The 23,664-nt window shown below is 37.0% G+C and overlaps 1 protein-coding gene across 1 annotated transcript in view; it reads left to right on the plus strand.

Moving 5' to 3' along the window:
• The first annotated feature begins 10,578 nt into the window (after positions 1-10,578).
• LOC127624144 (kinesin-like protein KIF26A) overlaps positions 10,579-23,664 on the plus strand; it is a 102,023-nt gene continuing 88,937 nt past the window's right edge. The window contains exons 1-2 of the mRNA XM_052098826.1: positions 10,579-10,660; positions 10,893-11,144. Coding sequence (XP_051954786.1) covers positions 10,601-10,660; positions 10,893-11,144 — 312 coding nt within the window. The 5' untranslated portion in view covers positions 10,579-10,600. The remainder of the gene's footprint in view (positions 10,661-10,892; positions 11,145-23,664) is intronic.

A 23,664-nucleotide genomic window follows, 5' to 3' on the forward strand; every position in this document is an offset into this window, starting at 1 on the left:
GTAAAAGTATACAATTTTTAAGTATATCAACTACTTAAAAAAGTACAATTCCTGGGAAAACTAATTAAGTACAGTAACACGTGACTATTTGTAATTCATTACATTACACCCATGCCGATAAGTTAAACAATCTTGTGTATTAGTTTACAGTAGTGATTAAAATTGTAATGTAGCACTAGTCGTTTGTCTTGCATTATTTATTGATAAGTTTAGCATTAATTATGAGACAGTATACTTAGTATTTCTCCAGGAGGTATGAAAAAATAGTAATTATTGATTACCTAATTGTGAACTAACCTATTGTTTTCATCTGTGTGTTACTGATTAGTTAATTTTTAGTTAACAGTTGTAATTAAAATGTCAATGTTGTGCTACTCATTTGTTCCTGTGTAGCCACCCATTAAGGAAGGAACAGTATTCTAACATGTTACCCTAATATGGTCTGGAAAGAACAAAATTAACATCGCTTAAATTTTCCAGATGGTACTTTGTAAAAAGTAGTAATCTGCATTTGTTTCCTTTAATTTCTACCTGATTTAATACTAGAAATTCGTTTTAATGGTGTAACCTAATATATTTAAGTTGATTTAGTGATGTTAAGTGATATTTTATTACTTGAATAAAACCAGTTAAAAAATGTTCAGTGTTCTTGTTGAAGTTGTTTGGATGGATGAAATCACTCCTCAGAGATAAAATGATCCTATGACATGCTGATATGAGAAACTGGAGTATTGAGCACCTTGAGAGAAGTCCCTTTATTTGCAAATCCTTCAACACCTTCAGTGGGGCAGACATATGCATGTCACAATGGATTACCATTCTGTGTTATTTTGGTGAAACATAATGGCTGGTCAAGTTATTATGAACAAAAAATGTATGCTGAGCATGCAAACTTCCAGAATGTTTTTTTTTTTCTTTATTGTCACAATGGGTAGAGGAATTTTGCCTTGATAGAAAAAAAAAAAAAAATAACATCTTTCTTTTATACTATATTCTTCTTTTCTTCACTTTGCAGTTTTCTACTCATATATGATATTCATATGCAAAAGAGCAGTTGCATATGAGACAAAATATTATTAATTTAGTTATTTTAATACGCACTGATAAAATGAGACACAAGAAAATGACTACAGCACGCTTCACATTTAGGCAATATTTTTTCCCTTTCAGCCACTAGGTGGTGAAAGAATGTTGTGAAAACCAGTACATCTTTATCTACTGTAACTATTAATATGGATGTATAGGAATTTTACCCAAATTCATAGACTAGTGTTTTAAGAAAATGAAAAAATGAAGAATAAATTGCATTGGAAGCTAAGGATACACATGCAGCAAGAATACAATTTCAGTATAATTTCAAAAGACTATGGAAAAAACAATACGTTAAATATCTAACTTTTCAAAATATTTATAAAAACATATATAATATGTAGATACAAATATAATTATTATAATGATCCTAACAAATAAAAAATACTGGAGGAACATGCTGTTTTATGTATTACACTTCAATGTTCAAACAATGCCACTGATTGGCTGAAGTCAAAGAAACTGGTTCTAATATAGCATTGATATGGTCACAATACAAAACAATACTTTCAGTATGTATAAATGATGTGGAAATGGCATATTTGTTTTATAAGCCATTTGTTTGTTTTATTGAGAAAATGGGAGAACCAACCATTGCCTGTGTGAAAGTCTGATTGTAATACATTTTATATATAACTTACTTGTGTACAAATTAAATAAGAGCAAATGATAACACCAAGTACAGCTTTAAGAGAAATCTGTCAGCATGATGTCTAAAAAAAATACTCAGGAACACCCCTCGCAATGAAACTCATAACTACTGTTAAGACTCAAATTAAACCTCACTGAGTTATCATACAAAATACTTTACATTTTAATTAAGGTAATAAAATAGGCTATGAAGTATAAAGGTATTACATGATAAATGTTTTGTTTACACCATCATGGCATTCCTGTTATGCAAATAAGACCTCTGCAAAGGATAACCCAACAGAAGTTATTTTTCCTGAACTAGACAGTCTAGCAGCTCCAGCTGCCTGTGGTTATGATAGGCCTAAAAAGAGCTTACCTGCTTGGCATGGCCCCATTTTCCATGATAGCATAACACCATTTACTGAAGCCAACACTGGAGATGGTACATGCCACAAACACCACAAATACCTCCAAGAGGGACAGAAGGAGATTCAAGAAGGCATGGAAATGAGAGCTATAAAGAACTATAAATAGTTGTTGAAAAGAAGCAATGTATGATAAAACATTTTACAAACTGAAACTTTAACATCTGAGGAGATTGCTATGTCTGCCATAATTTGTAGGAGATAATCAATACCCAAATGATTGAAAATGATCTACAGCCATCATTCCGGCGACTGCATGCCGGAATAATTTAAGGGAAAGCATTTTAGGTAGATGACTGATAGATATAATCTCATGATGTGACTTACAAATAGCAATATAATTGACACGGCTCAAGGATGAACTCCTTTCTTGTAATCTCATAGTCATTTTTATGCTGTATTAAATGTCTTTTAATAATTCATTGTAACTGTTATTTACATTAACAATTAATCAGTATTATCATAAATATGGCTGACCGAGTACAGATAAAACACACACACACACACAAAAAAAAACTTTGTAGTAAACTTTATGCTTAAAAATAAAAATCTACTAATGGGGTAAGATAAATAAACTTGTTATTACTGTAAAGTTGTTGTTTTTTCTTACCCCATTGGCAAATAGTTTTTCTTGTTTTACTGTAAGCAACCCCCCATTAAATTTAGTTAGATTTTTCTGTATTGCTTTGGTTCAGTTCTACAATGATAATTATTTTTCTCAAAACAATAAATTCAAATATCTGAACAATTAATTTCTTGTTCACACCAAATTTTAATTTCTTTTTCATTTAAACAAATTGCACGTGTTTTTGCACATGTGCAAAAGAGTAAGTAAAATTGTCTACAATAACTACATGCACATGCAAATACTACATTGTTGATAAAGACTGATGAGTTGAATCTCACTGAAATTGTCATACTCATCACAACTTCTAAACATTCTTTCATCATGTGAGCCATCACATGCTAAAAATATTTCATAAATATCTATGACATGGAATGATTGTGATGTCTGCTAAATCTCTGGCCAGACTAACAAGAACGACAGGATATCCACCAAGAAGATGAGAACTTGTAGTGTTACGTACTGTGAGGAGGTACAATTTATTGTTTTTAATGGAACTACCGAAAGTTTTTTCATTGTTGCAGGTTTTTTTTTTTTTTTTTGGTTGTATGGATGTCATTTTGTGGCAATTTTCTGTTCACTATATATGACTTTACATATAAGAAATATGTAAAAATGGACATGCAAATGTGAATTTTATGTTTACATGCAACACATTACTACACAACTAAATTTACTGTATACATACAAATGTGCATATCATTTTTCTGTGTACTACAGTATTATACAGTATTGACTTCTCCCAGTAAACTTTTACCTACTGTTGAAATCGGTATCTAAAAAGCTCAGTGTTATACACAGTAGCATTCAGCTAGACAAAACTGCCAGTCTTGAATAGTACAAAAATTACTTATTACTGTATTTGTATATAACAAACATTTCCGGTGTTGACTGCCATGGTGAAAAAACTTCTAAAAGTTTGACCAGTATTGCTCACACAATGACATAAAAACTTTTCATTTTGGTGGTATTGTCGAATTTACTGACACAATAACTAGGTTTTGAAGCATGAATTAAATGTTTTGGGTGAGTTACTACATTTTACAGACATGCAATAGAGTTGAGATGTCCCATAAAACACTTACAGTTTAGAGAATGTTAAGACTGTTTCAAGAAATTAGCCAAAGCGATTGAGAAAAACTGTATGAAGGTTTAGATATTATTACTGGAAAACAAGACAAAAAAAAAATAAAAAATATTAAGAAAATGTATTTTTACAGTTTGACCTTGAAAGGAAACTTTGCTTGTTGCTAAATATTGATTTGTCTACATAAGATATTTTGGACAGGCTGCACATTTGCATTGAGAAAATCAAGCAAACTTGCAAGGTGGGGGGACAGTAGGCTTAGGCTAACACAAATGTTTTGCAGCATAAGAAACATGGTAAGACAGACAGACAGACAGATAGACAGACAGATAGATAGATAGACAGACAGACAGACAGACAGACAGACAGACAGACAGACAGACAGACAGACAGATAGATAGATAGATAGATAGATAGATAGATAAACGGATGGATGGACAGACAGACAGACAGACAGACAGACAGACAGACAGACAGACAGACAGATAGATAGATAGATAGATAGATAGATAGATAGATAGATAGATAGATAGATAGATAGATAGATAGATAGATAGATAGATAGATAGATAAATGGACGGACAGACAGACAGACAGACAGACAGACAGACAGACAGACAGACAGACAGACAGATAGATAGATAGATAGATAGATAGATAGATAGATAGATAGATAGATAGATAGATAGATAGATAGATAGATAGATAGATAGATAGATAGATACATAAACGGCCGGATGGACAGACAGACAGACAGACAGACAGACAGACAGATAGATAGATAGATAGATAGATAGATAGATAGATAGATAGATAGACGGACGGACGGACGGACGGAGACGGACAGACAGACAGACAGACAGACAGACAGACAGATAGATAGATAGATAGATAGATAGATAGATAGATAGATAGATAGATAGATAGATAGATAGATAGCCATCAGACAGACAGAAAGACAGACAGACAGACAGATAGATATATGTTCAACAATTAATTTTAATTAAATAATCACAAACTTTGAACACTTATACAAACATTAAAACATTATATTTTTTTTCTTTTAAGTTATGCTCAAAATTATCTAAAATGTCACTACCAAAAACTTTTTTTGTCACTTTTTAGTTTACCTGACAAAACCCTTTTTCAGTGTACATCTGACTTTTCCATCATTTTAAGTGTTAGCTTAAAATGATCCAAAAGGCATAAATATGTGGAGGAGATCTGTAAATCTAAAATGCTGGTCATGGCTTGTGTCAGTCATCTTGTTCATGTCACAGCACTAGAGTTACTGTGATACATTTCCCCTGAGACATAAATGGAGCCTACGCCCAATAACATGCATTCCTATTTTTCATTCAGCATCCACTTGCTCAAGACAAAAAGAGGTTTAGCAAACAAAATAGCAGGTCTGAGTCTACCAGGACACACTGATGATGGGATTGGGGGTAACACAAGTTTCATGGAATTTTTTTTACTGAGTGGGTTAATCTTGTAAGAGATTGAAGTGCACTGTGGGTTAAATGTTTCTTTCCTGGACTTGAAAAAATAAATACAAACAAAGAAACCATCTGATTCTATCACAGTAGCTAGCTTTACTGCACAAGCCAGTTTAGCCAAAACATGGATACCATTTTGTGCTTTCGTCACACACAAGTGAATACTCACTATGTATTTAAGTTTTTTTTTTTTTTATTACATTTCTTCCCAGACTTTGGCTTATATTAAAGATGACATTATAATTTTCCACTCTACAAAGATCTTTATAGTTCACTATAATTTACACATCACTTGAAATGATGCATGAAATAACATTATTGCACAAATATTTTCTCATTTTAAATCTCATGTTATATATGGGTTAGACATTTTAGCCTATGATACTGTGCTAAAACTTGTAATGCCCTCAAAGCGGAAGAATGGTGCAGGCTAGTTTCACTGTGACCTCAAAGAACAGGTCTGCCGTGTAGACAACAGATTCCTTAGACTTTGTACATTTTAGGATGGACAATTATATCATGTTGAATAGCATTCATCCTTCTTTTTTTTTAAATGGCAAGTTAAAAGCATCCTTCTTAAAGTATACAATTACATTTTGTTGGTATTAGAGAATATATGTGTAATAAGCTCAGTAATATTAAGTCCTATTATTTTAAGCCAATTCATATGAATTAGTAAGTACATTCTTGTGCTCTCAATGAATTTTGTACAAATTATGATTTGAATTTGTTATAAATTGCAGTGTGTGCTTTTAAGGCTTACTTATTCTATATAGTGAGCATTAAAATGTATATTTTGTATTGTCATACCATAGTCCTAAAAGTAACTTACATACTGTAACAAACTAAATTACCTAAAATGTGTTGTAAAGTAGTTTAAGATTAATGATACATTAGTGGATTATTTTATAATACTAACCAAACTGGGACACAGATTATGTTTCACTTTGAATATATGGAAGCTCTAAACTAATTTTAATTAGTAACAAACTAAATCCCAAAGTACTTGATGAAAAGGGAGTTAGTCTGAGTGTAGGCCTATTTTATGATCAAATGTTAGAAGAATATAAGCTTTAAAAACAGAATGTTGTGCTACTGTGCGGCATAATAATGTTAGTTTACCTGTATAGTTTAACTTATTATAATCATAATACAGAATGCATGAGTGAATTATGAGAAACACCAACTGATAAATTCTTGAAAGGAAAGGTGTGTTCGCCTACGAATAACCAGTTTAGCAAGCAGGTTTAGGCTGAACGAACTTCATTTAAAGTGCCCACGCATGGTAAGAACCTCTCCAACAAGTTCAACCGGCATGATCATCATTCCATACTAACCTGTGTGAGACCCCATCCTTTTGCACTCTATATAAGCCCCATGGATTAGGCAACAACAGTGCAGTTAGTGCTTGAGTAAAGATGTCTTTATATGGGCTTCAAATGAGTTTTTCCCATCAGGTTTTCACAGATGCTCCAGGATCTTTGGCACTCACTCGTCTTTCGACTCAACTTCACTTCTCTTTGGTAACCTGTAGATTCCTCTTTGGCCGAGTGGTTCTCAACAGTTCAACAGTTCTTTTGAAAATTGTGAAATGTTCAGGACCACTTGATCAGACTTAGGAAAACCGTCCACCAAGGCGCCAGGTCTGTTGCTTTGTTAAAGTTGGTTAAATTTACAGTATCATTTCTGTTTTATTGTCCTTTAGGTCTATGCTCTCTCTCTCTCTCTCTCTCTCTCTCTCTTTCTATCACTTTCTCTCTCTCTCTCTCTCTCTCTCTCTTAAATGGAACGTTTCACATTTTGAATGTAAATAATAAACGTACTATTAAAAGAAAAACGTACAACTACTCTTTCTTATTTTTCGGTAAACACTGGTAGACTTTATGTTTCATTGTTTTTTGTAGTGCTGCGTAGCAAACAACTTCTGACCAATTACCAATTTGTCCTTGGACTTATGACAACATAAATATCTGTGTTCCTTCTGAAACAGGATAGCAGATGCTTCCATTATTTTGTGAAATGTTTGTGGCATGCTTCATGTTTTGTTATATGCTTTCATATGAGTTTGAAATGGCTATTGTTTTTAAACAAAAATCTGCTTTTTGGAAGGATTAGTCCACCATTAATGAAGAGGAATACAACCTTTTTTTTTCCATTTTAAAGGTAAATGTAGGTTACAGGAATGTCCTGCAGACATATAATCATTGCTGGCCGATTACGTTTGTATACCTTCAACATATGCTGTGTCTACACACACTATCTGCATAAGAAATGGGGTATTTCAAAACTAAAGATAGATCTCATTATGATTATATGCCAAGGGGAAGCACATTAAGCTAAGTGCACAAGATATGCAAAATCAGTTTTGTCGTTAAACATGCTTCTGAATTAGATACATTTGTTGTAAGCTTATAACAACACAACAGTTGAAATATTGGGTAAAGCCTTGAAAAGTGTTGAGTCATTTCTTTGAGACGTCCAGACATGACTTGAAAAGTCCTTTCTGTCAAAAGAGGAGAAAAGCATTTCATTCATGAAAGATGTTCTGAGGCTCTTTGCATTAATAGGATCTTGACCAGATTGCACCAGGTATAAACCAGCTGAGGAGTTCCCCCAGGACGTGGTCTTTAGGATTCAGGGCATGTCAAGTCTGACTCCAGGGACCACTGGACATGTTACAAATAACTTCAAAATGGATTGTGATGATCGAACTGCAATAGTCCATTATAATGTCCATTTTTATCACATCAAACTTGTGTGACTTTTCATTTTTTTTCTCCAATGTTGCAGGGAGTCATAAATGAGGCCAGGGCCATAAAACATCAGAGGTTAATATTTATATATATATATATTGTGCATATACACAGGTGTTTTTCACATTTGTAAGTCTAATAGTTTGTGTCAAGTTGCCATGAATTGGGCATCATTGCTTGAGACACTTCAAGATTACTTTAGTTGCGCAACTTAGAAAGGGTCATATTCTTGCTGCTCTTATTATTTGGTCTACATTATTTTAAACATTCAAACACATCAAGGCTAACAATCATCTAACTGATCATTTAAACAGAGACAAACACGTACTGACATCAAGGCAAGTTACTAAATGAAATATTCTGTTTATATTTTTCCCAATAACAATCCATGATAGAATACAATGTAAATTATCAGTAAAAAGAAATCAGTTTCCGTAAAACATAAAGGCCCATAATGCACTTCAACTTAATCATCATTAACCCATGTGCGACCTTCGGGACATTTTTTACTTTTTCATTTTTACATTTCAACCTCAGTTCCTATAATACATACATAATACATACATAGTACACAAAATAGTTACAAAAATGTTACAAAAAGGACAAAAATATCCCCATTGAAATATTTGATCTCAGTGCCAATAAAGCATAAGGTCATAAATTCTATGATATTATGCTTTCATTCCGGAGCCCTGGTTTAAAAATGTAATGTTTGTATATTTTCCACCAGATGGCGACATTTTCTCATGTTTAGCCTATGGAGCAAATACTGTGATAATAAAAAAATAATAATAATAATAATAATTTCCCTTAGCATTTAGTATATGGAAAATGATTCATGTGTGTGTGTGTTTCATAAAAAATAACAGTGAAATTATATAAACAAACTTGGATTTAAATAGTTAAAATCCTGAAAATGAATGAATGTTTTGTAGTTATGATCAGCACTGATGTTGGTTAAAAAAAATTACTAATTGAAAGTACAAAATTATATTAATATATAATATTATTATGGCAGTATTTTGACGCAGATATTTTTGTCCTCTAAGGACCTCTGAGTAACTTTTTTCTATTGACGCACAAGGGTTAATTATATTTGAATCCATTTTATGATTAAACGATCATAAAACAATAATTTGCAGTAGTGAAATTAGTTTGAGAGAGAGAGAGAGAGAGAGAGAGAGAGAGAGAGAGAGAGAGAGAGAGAGAGGCGCAGTCTTTGAACTGATCCACATGGTTCAGTTCAACAAGCTTATAGTTTCGTTTTGGACTACAAGGTGTGCTCGAGCGTCTTGGGTGAGCACATGTAATGGATGGATATGGTAAAACATTATTTTAAGCTAAAGCTACTGAAAGACAGCAGTGTCATTTAAAAAAAGGCACACGAGTTTGAGCAAAATATTTCTTTGGTCTTGCACTGATGTCTGATGCACGGCTATATCAAATGGCATGGTTGGGTAATTAGACATTTGTTAATAAATCCAGATGAGAGGACAACACAAAAGAGAAGAGGTTTCACATTTACATGAGTCAGCACAAAATGCAGGAGAATTACAGCAGAGATCAACAACTGTGGAAGGTGCCACGTTCCTTTTGGATATATAATATTTGGACTGACAGGTCACTCACTATCTGAAGAGAAAACAGAAGGTAATAGCAACTTGCCAGTTTGCATGTTGTTTTATAAACTATACTATAAACAGTATATAGCACAAGAACAGGAGGTGGACAAACTATCTCGCATGGAAATGTATCATGCCATGAAGTGATAAGAATTATTTTTTTACACAAATTACACCAATGAATAAACTTCATAATCGCTCGTTTTATGAAAATTGGAAATTTGGTTAGTGCCCGTTTGGTGGCGCTAGAGTAATGGTAAATTGGTGATTAACCCCACAATGTGATGTTGTGATGTTCCTCTCTCTCTCTCTCTCTCTCTCTCTCTCTCTCTCTCTCTCTCTCTCTCTCTCTCTCACACACACACACACACACACAAGCGCGCGCGCGCGCAATAGAATACATCAAACATGATATGCATATAATACATATGATGCAGGAGAGAATATAATTGGATAAATATAAGTGTAAACTGGACCACTGGTGTAGTTATAAAATATTCTTGCATGTAAAAGCAATAGGACAGTTCAACTGAACAGAACATGATGCGTGTTTAATCTGAATTTGATCTGAATCAAAGGGTGGGTGCACTGTCTGAGCGTCGTTTCTGCTCCGCCCATTGAAGACTCAAATGCTCAATAACTTTGAGACCAAACTTAAATTCATTCTCTGTGGGATCGATAAACGCGACATCTCGCAGGACTGTTATCTAGCATGCCTGAACATTCTACTAACCGGAAAAAGTAAACTTGGAAAGATTACACAGAGTTATGTAAATCAGTGAATATAAATGGACAATCACGGAACTTGAAGTGAATCCAACCAAATCAGTGTCGCGTGCGTACGCGGGGACATTTCAAGCCAGGAACATGTACTCCAATTATTGGGTCCAAGGAGGAGGGCGCAGAACAGATAACAGGAGGTTCACGGTGAGATAATGAGTATGTTTTTATCATTATTATTATTAATAATAATAGTAATATTTATCGTCATAATTATCGGTTCATGTAATAACGCAGATATATTATATATATATTTTTTTTAATTTTGTGAGAGCCCTGAAGCAAAGTTTTGTGTTGTTACTGAAGCCAACTTTCGTTTGCAATAACTTTTTCATTCATCTCTTATTTTAAATTATTTTGTGCTCTCGTCTCACGTTAGGTAGTTGAGATGTCAGCAAGCAGTGAATCAGTGCAGAATCCAGCACTTAATCCAAGGAAAAGGCTTCATTCAGCAGAGGATGTGCAATCGGGCAACCGGCCAAACCCGGAGGGTGCAGGCTCGGTGTCCGTAACAGAGTTAAGCCATTCCGAGAACAAGCAAGGGAGGGAAAGCCTGTGTCAGCGATGTCAAATCATCACGGACGAACTGAACAGGCAGGCGCTCGAGCTGGCTGAGCCAGGAACGCTAAAGGTCTGTACATGCATTCAAATAAACCATTAAAGCAATTCATCTCAGGGCCTTTTTACACCATGAAGGGACTGACATTGGTGCAGAAATAATCGTTTTAATATTTGCAGACTAAACATTAATTGGTGGTGATGGAAGTCAAGTCCTAACGATATCCATTTTTTAGTGTGATATTTTGAGTGAAATACTAAACATGTCTTTACAATGAGACATGATCTATTTTTAACCCAATCGATTAGTTTGTGACTGTGATTGAAAGTATATTCTGGGTTCAATACAAGTCAAGTTAAGTTTGTGGCATAATGTTGAGTACCACAAAAATGATTTTGACTTTTCTTAAAAACATTTAATACAAATAAAATAAAATCTGGTTACTTTGAGGCACTTACAATGGCAGTGAATGGAGCCAAACTGTAAAAATGACAAAGTTTCAAAAATATAGCCTCTAGTCATAAACAATATGCATGTTAACATGATTTTAGTGTGCTAAAATTGCTTACTAACCTTTTCTGTGTAAAGTTAAGTCTAATTTTACAACTTTGTTGCCATGACAACGCAACAATCTCTTTACACTGTCAAACAAACAAGTGATAGCCAGTACTTAGCATAAATAATTCTATGTAAATTCAATTTAATGGCCAGCATCATCCAATCACTGCCAACCATGTTAAAATAAATGTATACATTATAAATCCTGAATCTATGTACTAATTAACATTGTCCCATGTCTGCCAAACATGTTGAGTGGTCCAAACATCATCTGCAGCCTGAAACTGAACTTTTGGTCATATGTTATGAGTGAGTGCACTTGGCTGCATAGGTTAGCTATAGGATGCTCCCTTGCTCCCTATTTAGTGAATGACTCCAGAGTGCTGTCTGTCTGCAGAGGTCTCAGAACAGTTCGATATGCACTTTTTTTATACTAACTCCATATAAGACCTCAATGTGAAAATGCACAGTAAATGTAGAATTTCTAATGAAAAACTAACGCTATTGTCCACTATAGTGATGATTGCATTTAACAGTGTGCTGTTTTACGATAAATCACTAAAATGTTTAAAATGGCATATCGGATGAAACTAGAGACTAGAACTTTTGACTCAAACATGTTTCAATGTAAAAACTCAATTAGGTTTCTTACCAGATGTAGTTTTGTCTGCAATTCTCACAAAGACAAACTCCACTGAGATCTGCACCATGTTGTTTTGTCACATGATGTGGGTCGAAGGTTTAACCCTTTACTGACAAGTAAGTAAAATTTATTTATATAGCACCTATCACAGATAAAATCACAAAGTGCTTTACATAGCAAGTTTAACAAAATAATAACAATTTAGAAACATCATACAGAAATAAAATAAAACATAAAACATACAAACAACATAGCTCAGTCAACTGAAAGCTTGTCTAAAAAGTACTGTCTTTAGCTGTTTTTTAAAAGAGTCAATGGAAACGGCCACGCGCAACGACGAGGGCAGGGCATTCCACAGTTTAGGAGCTACTGCAAAAAATGAGCGCTCTCCCCGAGTTTTAAGGCGTGTTTTGGGGACCATCAGGAGGTTTTGACCTGAAGAACGAAGAGTGCGGCCGGAAGAATATGAGGTCAGCATGTCGGCGATATATTGTGGGGTCTGTCCATGTAGTGCTCTAAAAGTTAAGACTAAAATTTTAAACTCAATTCTATATTTTACTGGAAGCCAGTGAAGATTAAATAAGATGGGAGTAATGTGAGCCGTTCTGTGAGTTCGTGTAATTAGCCTGGCTGCAGCGTTTTGCACCAATTGAAGACGGTTCAGAGAAGATTTGTTAAAACAGGTAAAAAGAGAATTACAATAATCAAGCCGTGAAGAGATAAAAGAGTGAATGATCAATTCCATGGTAGATTTAGGTAAAACAGATCTCAGTTTAGAGCTATTTCTCAAGTGAAAAAAACAATTTCTGACCAACTGTCTAGAATGACCATCCAAAGACATAGATTGGTCGAATAAAACACCCAGGTTTCTTAGACTCATCTGGAAGGACGAGTCCAAGGAACAGAGGTGTTGTTTAATTTGGGGTAATTTTTGTTCTGGAGCTATGATCAATGTTTCAGTCTTTTTTGTATTTAGTTGTAAATAATTATTATATAACCAGGTCTTAATGCATGACAGGCATTCTAATAAATCGGTTAATTTACAGCCAAGAGTCTCGGTTTAAATTAAATTATGCATAAAGTATAGCCTAGCCAAAACACAATGTCTGCTCACAAAGTTGCAGTGCAACACAATCTGACATAGAGGCCAGATATTCTGCATTAGACACTTGCATGATGAAGGTCATTTCAAAATGTGGTGGGAACAAAACTGGCAAAGGCAAAAAGTGGTAGGGACATTTCCCAAGTGTCCCACCTGTAAATGACGCTTAGACCTTTGGCGACATTACCATCACTGAGGATGATACCTAAGACCCCATTTACATCTGGTATTAATATGTGTCTTAGGTGATCCAATCACACATGGTCAGGTGAGACATATCGCTGTTTACACCTGACCACTTTTATGCGTCTTCTGTGACCACTTGTGATTTGGAGGGGAGGGACTCTTTTTCATGATGACCCACATCAATCACTATGTCAGAGTGTTACTGCATGTGCTATTTCTTCCATGATGCAGCTGAAATTTAATTTAAGCACAAACACAAGATTTCGACTAGAATTGTTCATTATTTTAGTGGATTAACCATCTTAACCTGAGCTGCAGATGTTCGTGCTTCTCAAAAGTGTCTCTGCATGTTGATATCAGACACACTGACGAAGATTCATGAAGTGCTCATGCTTGTGTATATATCTGCTTTTTTAAATTGTTCTGATTGGATGGTTATTTCCTTTTAAACCACTCATAACCGAGCATAGCGCTTGATAGACAAGTGATGGGGGCGCTTTGCTGCTGCCAGGACACATTCAGGACGGATAAGTGTTTACACATCAAATGCAATGTGGTCATATGCATTTTTGACCACATACATATGTGGTATATGTTATCCGATCACAAAACATTTGAAACCCCATTTCGATCTTTATTTAGCCCTTAGCACATGTGATTGTATCACCAAAAATGCATCTTAATACCTGGTATAAGCGGGGTCTAAAAAAAATGCACTCTAAAATGCTGTGTAGTATAAACTGTCTTCTGCAGAGTAACTTCCCCACCTATTCAGCTCACAATGCATCTGAAGACAGTGGTCAAAAAGAGGTATGCTACATTTGGACTCTTGCATCCATGTCTGTCTATTTGACATGTATGAGAACTCTATATAATCTTGGAAAATAATACAGCCACCACTACCTCCAGTTTCCGTCTCCTTCCACACTGATTCTTTTACATGATAGTGGGGTGGATTGCAGGTAAAACATACATTTCAGTGACCAGAGCTAGTGAAAGTGTCCAACTCAGCAGGATTTGAGTGGCTATTTTCAGTGCATAAAGAGGTTGCAGTACACCTCAGTGTTTTAGGTTGTGACTATGCTTATGTTTATGGAGGCACAACTTTAAAGGACAATCTCCAGTCCCTTTATTTCTGGTAAACTTTTAAAGCCAATTACTGAATCAATTCAAATTGAGAGTTTAGCCTTTAAATGATTAATGGTATCAAGAGATTAAACATCGAGATTTGAGCCACCTGTTTCCTTTGCGAGTGTGATTATAAGCGGCCTTGTTTAGTTGGTCTTACCATGCTTGTACTGTATACAACACCAATTGGGGTCATTGTTCGAAAGAACAATGTGTGTAAAGGGAAGTGTAGAAATGATAACATCTGAAAAGGAAGTTTAAGCCACCTAACTTTTACTACTCAATGAAAGTGTGATCCTGTTGGCTTGGCAATGCATTTCCTCAAATGGCCAGAGGCTGTGCATTCCTTCACGTTGACTTGGACCTGTCCATAAGGTCTTGTTTTTAAGTATTGTGTGCCAAACTGACCCTGCCACAGGGACGTGTAGGTTTACCACAAGGCAGCATGGTTTAATTCACATTGTTTATACTCTGGTCAAATTACTCTTCAGCCAACAAGACAGTGTTTAACCTATGCTGTAGCTAACAATGTAGGCTACAAAGCTGCAATGTCTGGTTCAGTTACACACCTTTTCTTTATTAACAACAAGTTCAAGGTCTGTTATGGAGACAGCCATAGATTTCACTTAATTGTTTTGGGAAACTCCAGCTCTTTTAGCTGGCTCACAAAATAATTGTGAGGGTGCTTCCAGTCCCTCTCTCACCCGCTACTCTGGAACATAACAATTCCATCACAGTAGTACAGATCATCCAGTCTGCAAATCTTAGTGAAATGTAGGCCTGCATGGAAAACACATAATGAAGATGTTTCCATTTAGAAAAATTCAGGCCTCCCATGAAGATTTCTTTTGGTCAGTTATTTGGCACATTAAAAGTAAACCATAGGAAGGTAATGATTGGCCTATTTTAAGAGAGCTAAGCACAATGCTATGCCATATGTCATATGCTCAGTGGGCATTTTGTGCAAGTTTTGGTATTTCGTGCAAGCATAAGCCAAGTCTAGATGCAAGTGGGTTTTGTGAAATTGAGTGCACAAAACGCTAATGGGCTGTGTCAAGTGCAATTTAATTCTCAGGTTCTTCTCCGGTTATTGCACCGTCAGTGTCCTTTTATATAGTTCATTCCCTGTCAAGCACCAGTGATATAACAAAGGCTGGTTTTCTCCGAAGCACTAAGTAGAATGTTACTTGCACTTAAGTAATACTTAATTTCTGAGGCGTGTTTCCCAAAAGCATCGTTATCTAAGAAATGAGTAAAAACTTTCGTAAATTAACAAAAGCTTTGAACCGCTCTTATGTCCATTAAGTGCAACTTAAACATATTTTTCTGGCATCTTTCACAGTTTATCAAAGATAATGGGTCTTTGAATAAATTTGTTTTAATATATTTTGATAACTGGAAAGCCATTGTAAACTATTTCAGAGGATAAATAAGTGTTGAAAAAATCACAATAAAATCAACAGGCAGTATCTGCAGTCTGCACATGCAGCATGATAGGTCTAAATTACAAGACATGTAATACAGTATAACATAATATTAGCCTTCTTTGATAAGCATAATTGTAATGGCGATAGAACGAAGATATGTTCTTATTAAATGAGCAATGTAATGTAATGTGACCATGCAGTTTAAAACTTAAATAAATATGCCTAATAAATCATTAAAATTAGGTTAACAAAGGAAATTAGAGTAACAGTGTGAAATGAGAGATTCCCTCTCTCTCTTCCTCCTCCTCGTCCTCCAATAGCTAGTTCAAATCAGCTCACTTATAGTATTTTTACAAGGCAGTAACAAATTGCATGATGCATAATGGCAGTAAGTATACGGAGCCTTGAACTCTAGCCAGATGATCTATTAATATTTCGCTAGGTATATGAATAGTTCAGTACTGATGCCCGTCATTTTAATCTGGTTCTTTGTGCATTTGTTCAGTTTCCAGCCAAAAACTTTAGGCTACATGAGAGTCGCTTATGATTCATAACACGTGTATTCACGTTACATGCATTTATTGCATCACTTTCATTAATCTCTATGATACATCTGTAACTCTGTCCTACTAAAGCCATCATTATTTCTATAATTAAATTCTGTAATAGATAATACATTTCTGTGCCTCGACAAGGTTACAAACAACTTCCATGTTTGTTAGTATTTCCACATTCATTTTGAGAAGACAAATTTTGGATATATTTTCCAAAGTGATCAGCACCATTGGACTGGACAGCTCCCGTAATGAAGCACTTAAGTTCTACATTATAACAAGCGATCTACGTTTTAATTTTGGAATCAGGCCTTACTCCATCATAAAATAACAAGTGACGTTAGTTAAGATGATCGTAAAAGCTTAAGTTGCAACGTTATCAGGAAACCCAGCCAAAGACAGCACATTCATAAGAAGTTGGTAGTGTAAATGGGCTTTATGCATTGAATTAGAAAAACAGAAATATAGACTTGTGTCCTTGTTGATTGTCATTGGTACCCTCTATGACAGTGACAAGCTCCTTTTAAAATGTGGTTCTCATCAGGATTTGGATGTAGGCTCCGTTAAATTATAGAGAATATAAGTATTATTAATAATTTTGATCTACTGACACACAATGTGGCGAGGATCAGCATTGTTTGTATTGGCCTTCAAGTTTCACTTCACTTTTACTGGTCGATTTTGGTTTAAAAATTAAAATTACTTTATTGGAATACAAAAAAATGAAACCAAAAATATCTCAACATTTTAAATTACACTTCAAACAAAACAAAAATATTATTAAAATAACGAAGTGGTAAAAAAACAACAACATATAATCACCTTCCCAAATACAAACATTTTGCCCTCTCCAACTTCGTGCACCTGCCCATTTTGCAGTGACCTAAAAATAATGAAAACACAACAGGTGGAAAAATAGCAATATAAACTAGATCATAAAAACAATTATAAATATAGCCTTAACGTAATAAAAATAATCATTGAAAAATAAACAATGACCTATAGATAGTTTCAAAGAAATCTCATACATTTTGTTTCATAAAACGTCTACAGCTGTGATTGTCAGGGACATAATTAGATGTTCCACTATAATTTCAGAGTTTGGACATGGACTTTATTACCACCTGCTGATGGAATCTCCAAATTACAAATGCAAGAATGTCTCGGGTTACTTAACTGTAACCCCTGTTCCCTGATAAAAGCGGAACGAGATGCTGCACTGATTTAGTGCTTTGGGAACAACTTTAGGTGTGACCAGCTGTGAATATGTGTGCAACACGTCAATGAAATTGACTAGAATTTATAGCCTCTGCTGATGACATCATTAGATGCACTTGTAGCAGGGCTATAAATAGATGCGTCACAGGTGCATTGTCAGGTATTTTTTCTGAAGAGCAGTCCTGGGGCATCTCAGTGTGGCAATGAAGCGCAGCATCTCATTCCGCTTTTATCAGGGAAAAGGGATTACAGTTAAGTAAGCCGAGACGTTCCCTATCAAAAAGCTACACTTTGATGCTGCGCTGATTTAGCGCTTTGGCAACGAGAATACCTCCACCGCCGCACTGTGGATGTCCGGACCCCTTACGGTTGTGTAGTTGTGCTCACAAGAGGTCTCAGACATGGGCTTGTGATGTTGACTCAAGAACATGAAAGCCTGGAGTGGCATGAACATCCAAACTATAAAATCTTATGAATGATGTGCGGAGAGGAGCAGCCTGCCGCATCACAAACATGCTGCAGAGGGACACCACTAGCCAAGGCTTTAGAGGAGGCGATCCATCTGGTAGAGTGAGCCCTGATACCTACTTACAAAGCTTGACCGTGCGCCTCGTATGCCAGGGCAATAGCGTCCCACACGCAATGCAACATTGTGTGTTTGGTTGCGGCCGCCCCCCTGTTGCGGCCCCCATGGCAAACGAATAGTTGCCCTGACTTACTCCACTGGCTAGTGCGTTGGACATAAGTCTGATGGGCACGGACTGGACAAAGTCTGTGAAGTCTTTCCTGCTGTAAACTGCGGGAGCAGAAGGCTTCGAGAGTGACCGAATGTACAGTTGAGAAAGGAACCTTAGGCAGGTAGTCAGGATGAGGGTGCAAAATTGCTGTAGCCATTCCTGGGGCAAAAACTAAGCAGGCTGGCAAGACAGACAGAGCCTGTATATCCCCAATTCTTTTTAGAGAAGTAATTGCCATAAGAAAAACCATCTTGAGAGTCAGAAGTTTATCAGACGCTGGCTCTAGAGGTTCGAAGAGGGTCTCAACCAGACCCTCAAGGACTATTGCTAAGTCCCATGAAGGGATCCTGGTACTAGCAGGAGGTCTCAGTCACATGGCTCCAAGAACGAAGCGAGCGAGCAGAGGATGGTTCCCCAACGGCACCCTGTCAGTCAAGGTGTGGCAAGCCAATAGAGTGGCCACGTAAACCCTGAGAGTGGCGGGGTATGTGCCTGCTGATAATTTTCCTGCAGAAATTCAGAACTGAAGCAATCTGGCAGTTAACTTGATCTGCATTATGTGCACTGCAACATCTTTCAAAGAATTCCATTTATTTGCATTACTTCTTCTAGTAGAGGGAGCCCTACCACTTAGAATGGTCTCGATAACTTCAGGTGAAAGCCCAGTGTCCCTCAGTTGGTACCCTTCAGGGGCCAAACATGAAGGTTCCACAGCTCGGGCTGTGGATTAAATATTGTCCCCTGCACCTGGGACAGAATGTCCCTCCTGTCCGGAATCACCCAAGGCAAGCCGTCGAGGAGAGACAATATCTCCGAGAACCATTGCGTCCAGACCCAGGGGTGCTGGGTGACTCAGGGAGAAGTAGTGGGGACATTGCACTGTCTGTTCTCACCCAGATTTGTTCCACTCCCCCGTCGGTATTTTCTGTCTGGACAGTAAATCTGCTCCCACATTCAGGCATCCAGGGATATAAACTGCTCTGATTGACAGGAGCTTGCCCTGGGCCCAAAGGAGAATCTGCCACGCAGGTCTGTTGAGTTGGCGTGAACGTAGACCTCCTTGATGGTTTATGTAGAGACTAATGTTGTGTTGTCCACCTGCACCAGGACATGGCAGTCTCTCAAATACTGGAGGAAGTATTTCAGAGCCTGAAATACCGCCATCAACTCGAGGCGGTTGATGTGCCAATCGAGCTGATGACCCTTGCATTCTCCTTGAGCTGGACGACCATTTAAGACCACACCCAAGCCCGTCAGTAAGGTGTCTGTCTTTAGCAATTTGCAATGGCAAGACGCACTTAGAGTGGGACCCAAAGTGAGGAACAGGGGTCTGAACCACATAAAAAGGGTACGAAGCGCACAGCGCTTAACCTTATTTGTCTTAGGGGACTGGTCCTTCAATTAAATCCCCTGGCTTTGAGCCACAACTGAAACAGTCTCATGTGCAGAAGGCCCAAAGGGATCACAGCGGATCTAAGAGCTTACACGCTGCCAGGTTCTCTGAGATGGGTATCAATTTTGACACTTCCTGTTGAGGGGATGTTGAGAATTCAGCATCCTGGACTAAGGCATTATGCAAAGGTACACCCAACATTTTGCTGAAAACCTCTACCTCCAGAAACACCAGAGGTCGGTGGGAATGGAGAGGTTTCGTGGGGGTACAGGTGAATGCTTCACGTGCCCCGACCCGAGGGGGGCTACACCCACAAGGCTGGGCACAAGACCGTCAGGGTTTTTTCTTCTTAGAAATGACTGCCCTGAGGTCTTGCTTAGGGGGCTGCTGAGGTTGACAAGCCGGCCCCAGTCTCTATGAGGGGGAGCACTCAGGTCCTTCAACAGATCAGCCTGGTATTCCTGTAACACTGCCATAGTGTGCAGGGCAGCACCAGCCTCGTGAACCGAAGAGGCGGAAGCACGCTTCAGGCTTATGAGAAAGATCAGCTGGATCTGGGGAGAGAGCGAGTGATAGGGACGGCCCGTCTCTCACTCCTCAGCCAGATGTATACGAGAACCCTGATGAAAGAGTGGGGACTGGCTCTTGGAAGTAAGGGATACGAGTGTGAAGCATTTGGACTGTAAACAGATCGCAATGCTCGCACCCGCCCTGCCCCAATGTAAGAGCAGTATGCTATTCCCCCAAACACACAAAACAAAACCGGTGTGTGTCCGTTTCAGCCATAGAGCATAAACATGGGAACACACCACTTGCTTTGTTTATCAGTCATTCTTTTTCTTCTTTTTTTGTTTTAAAGAAAAGAGAAAGAGAAAGGTTTCTGCGCACTGCCTAACAATTCTAACTCCTAACAGAGGAAAGTAGAAAGTTCTAACAGTCTAGAAGCACAACACACACAGAATTATCTGAAGACAAGAGATCTGACAATGCACCTGTGACACATCTATTTATAGCCCTGCTACAGGTGCATCCAATGATGTCATCAGCAGAGGCTTTAAATTCTAGTCAATTTCATTGACATGTGGTACACATATTCACAGCTGGTCACACCTAAAGTTGTTCCCAAAGTGCTAAATCAGTGCAGCATCAAAGTGTAGCTTTTTGATAGGGAACTGATTTTAGACTGAGACAGAGATGCTTCTCAAAGCCTTAGCGCAATTACCTTTATCTCTGGAAAATAGCAAATTGCGCTTTGCGCCACTTTGTGCTTTGCGCCAGATTGTGTGCATACACCCACAGATAGCACAAACACTCCCACTCACGCCCACTTGTGTTTTGCGCTGGCAAGAAAATTGTGTTTAGGATTAGCGCTCTCACGAAAATTGGATTAGACGTAGATGGTCGGTTCGTGTAGTTCTGCGCTTTGTGCACTCATGAAAATAGAGCCCGCTGTCTCATTCTAAATAGTAATCAATTGTGACTCTTAATGTAGGTGAAGTGAACTGTGAAGGGTGCATATTGTAATTGTCAAATTCAATATAACAACACAAGTCTGTATCTGGTTATGTAGTTATATATAGCGATTCACCTCAAAGAAAAGAAGAAGGCTATCACAGCTTCTTTGCCTCCCCTAAAGCACAGGGAGGATAAATGGTTGTTTTCTTAGACACCAATTACATTTCTGGAGATAAGATTAAATGTGGTGCAAGAATATAGCTGTAAAATGTGTGCAGACATTTTCCTCTTGGCTCTCTTAGTTAAATTATTTGTCAGCTCAGACAATCAGGTCTGGGTCCAGACAGATTAAGCTGTAAGATATCCCCTCAAGTGGGGATATCTTACAGCTGTGTATGCACACAATCTGTGGGTATATTGTATGTTAATGAAGTGGCACAAAGCACAATTTGCTATTTTCCAGAGTAAAAAGAGTGTTTAACAAAAGCAAGATGAACAAATGTCAGGCTACTTTTAGCACATAATGGGGCTGTCAGTACAAGACACTATATGTTTGTCTCATGTAGTCATATTGCCTAGAAATGGATTAAATTAAAAAGTGTAAATCCATTCTGACTCATCAATAGAAAACTAACTGAATCACATTATTGAGGCATGTTTCTTAGTTTCAAACCATTATGATCCCATACCACATGAATTCAAGAATTTAACATCTTGTAACAGACCTGCTAAAGGAAGACCGCTAACTATAAAGAATTCTGTTTTGGCAGTTTAAGCTAATCGCAATTTGATACTCATATAGTGATTACAAATCTTCAAAAGGTCTGAAAGCCATGGATTTATATATAATATAGGAATAATAGGGTTCAAAACAGTGCTACTATGAATACAAACTTTAATACAGTGAAAAAGACACTATATTAGCATAACATAAATATATATAAATAAATAAAACTTTCCAACCTTCTTTTGAATGTCAATGTAATAAAATAACAGTTTTGATGTCATGAATGTACCTTCATTTACTATCACTATTATTTTGAATGGCAATGGAAAATGAAGCAATGTGATAACAATTTTACCTACTCGCAAAAAGTAGTCCATTAATTTACCTGATGAACTTTCACCTTTGGCTGACCCTTCATGCTTCGCAGAGATAATGTGTGCTTCTAAATCACTTGTACCTTTATTAGCAACTGACACTTAAGTGCCAGCTATACATGTCATACATTCTTTCCACGGATCTCGACCTGGACGAAAGCATGGGCATTTGTGCAAATCTTCTGTAAATTTGCACTTAAGGCACAAAATTTTACACATATTTCTCAAAAATGCACACACACACACACACACACACACACACACACACACACACACACACACACACACACACACACACACACACACACACACACATGTTGTGTTTCCATGTTTTATGGGGACTTTCCATAGACATAATGGTTTTTATACTGTACAAACTTTATATTCTATCCCCTAAACCTAACCCTACCCCTAAACCTAACCCTCACAGAAAACTTTCTGCATTTTTACATTTTCAAAAAACATAATTTAGTATGATTTATAAGCTGTTTTCCTCATGGGGACCAACAAAATGTCCCCACAAGGTCAAAAATTTCGGGTTTTACTATCCTTATGGGGACATTTGGTCCCCACAAAGTGATAAATACACGCCACACACACACACACACACACACACACACACACACACACACACACACACACATGTTGTGTTTCCATGTTTTATGGGGACTTTCCATAGACATAATGGTTTTTATGCTGTACAAACTTTATATTCTATCCCCTAAACCTAACCCTACCCCTAAACCTAACCCTCACAGAAAACTTTCTGCATTTTTACATTTTCAAAAAACATAATTTAGTATGATTTATAAGCTGTTTTCCTCATGGGGACCGACAAAATGTCCCCACAAGGTCAAAAATTTCGGGTTTTACTATCCTTATGGGGACATTTGGTCCCCACAAAGTGATAAATACACGCTCACACATACACACACACACACACACACACACACACACATGCAAACAAAAGCAGAGTATTTTACTTCTCAGCTCTGGCTGTTGCACCCATATGCGTTAGAATGAAGAGTTGAGTGGTTGTGGTGTTTGTGTTTTCTCAATTTACCATCATCATCCACTACAGTGATTTTCA

This window comes from Xyrauchen texanus, chromosome 30 (assembly GCF_025860055.1).
Source record: "Xyrauchen texanus isolate HMW12.3.18 chromosome 30, RBS_HiC_50CHRs, whole genome shotgun sequence".
Lineage (NCBI taxonomy): Eukaryota > Metazoa > Chordata > Actinopteri > Cypriniformes > Catostomidae > Xyrauchen > Xyrauchen texanus.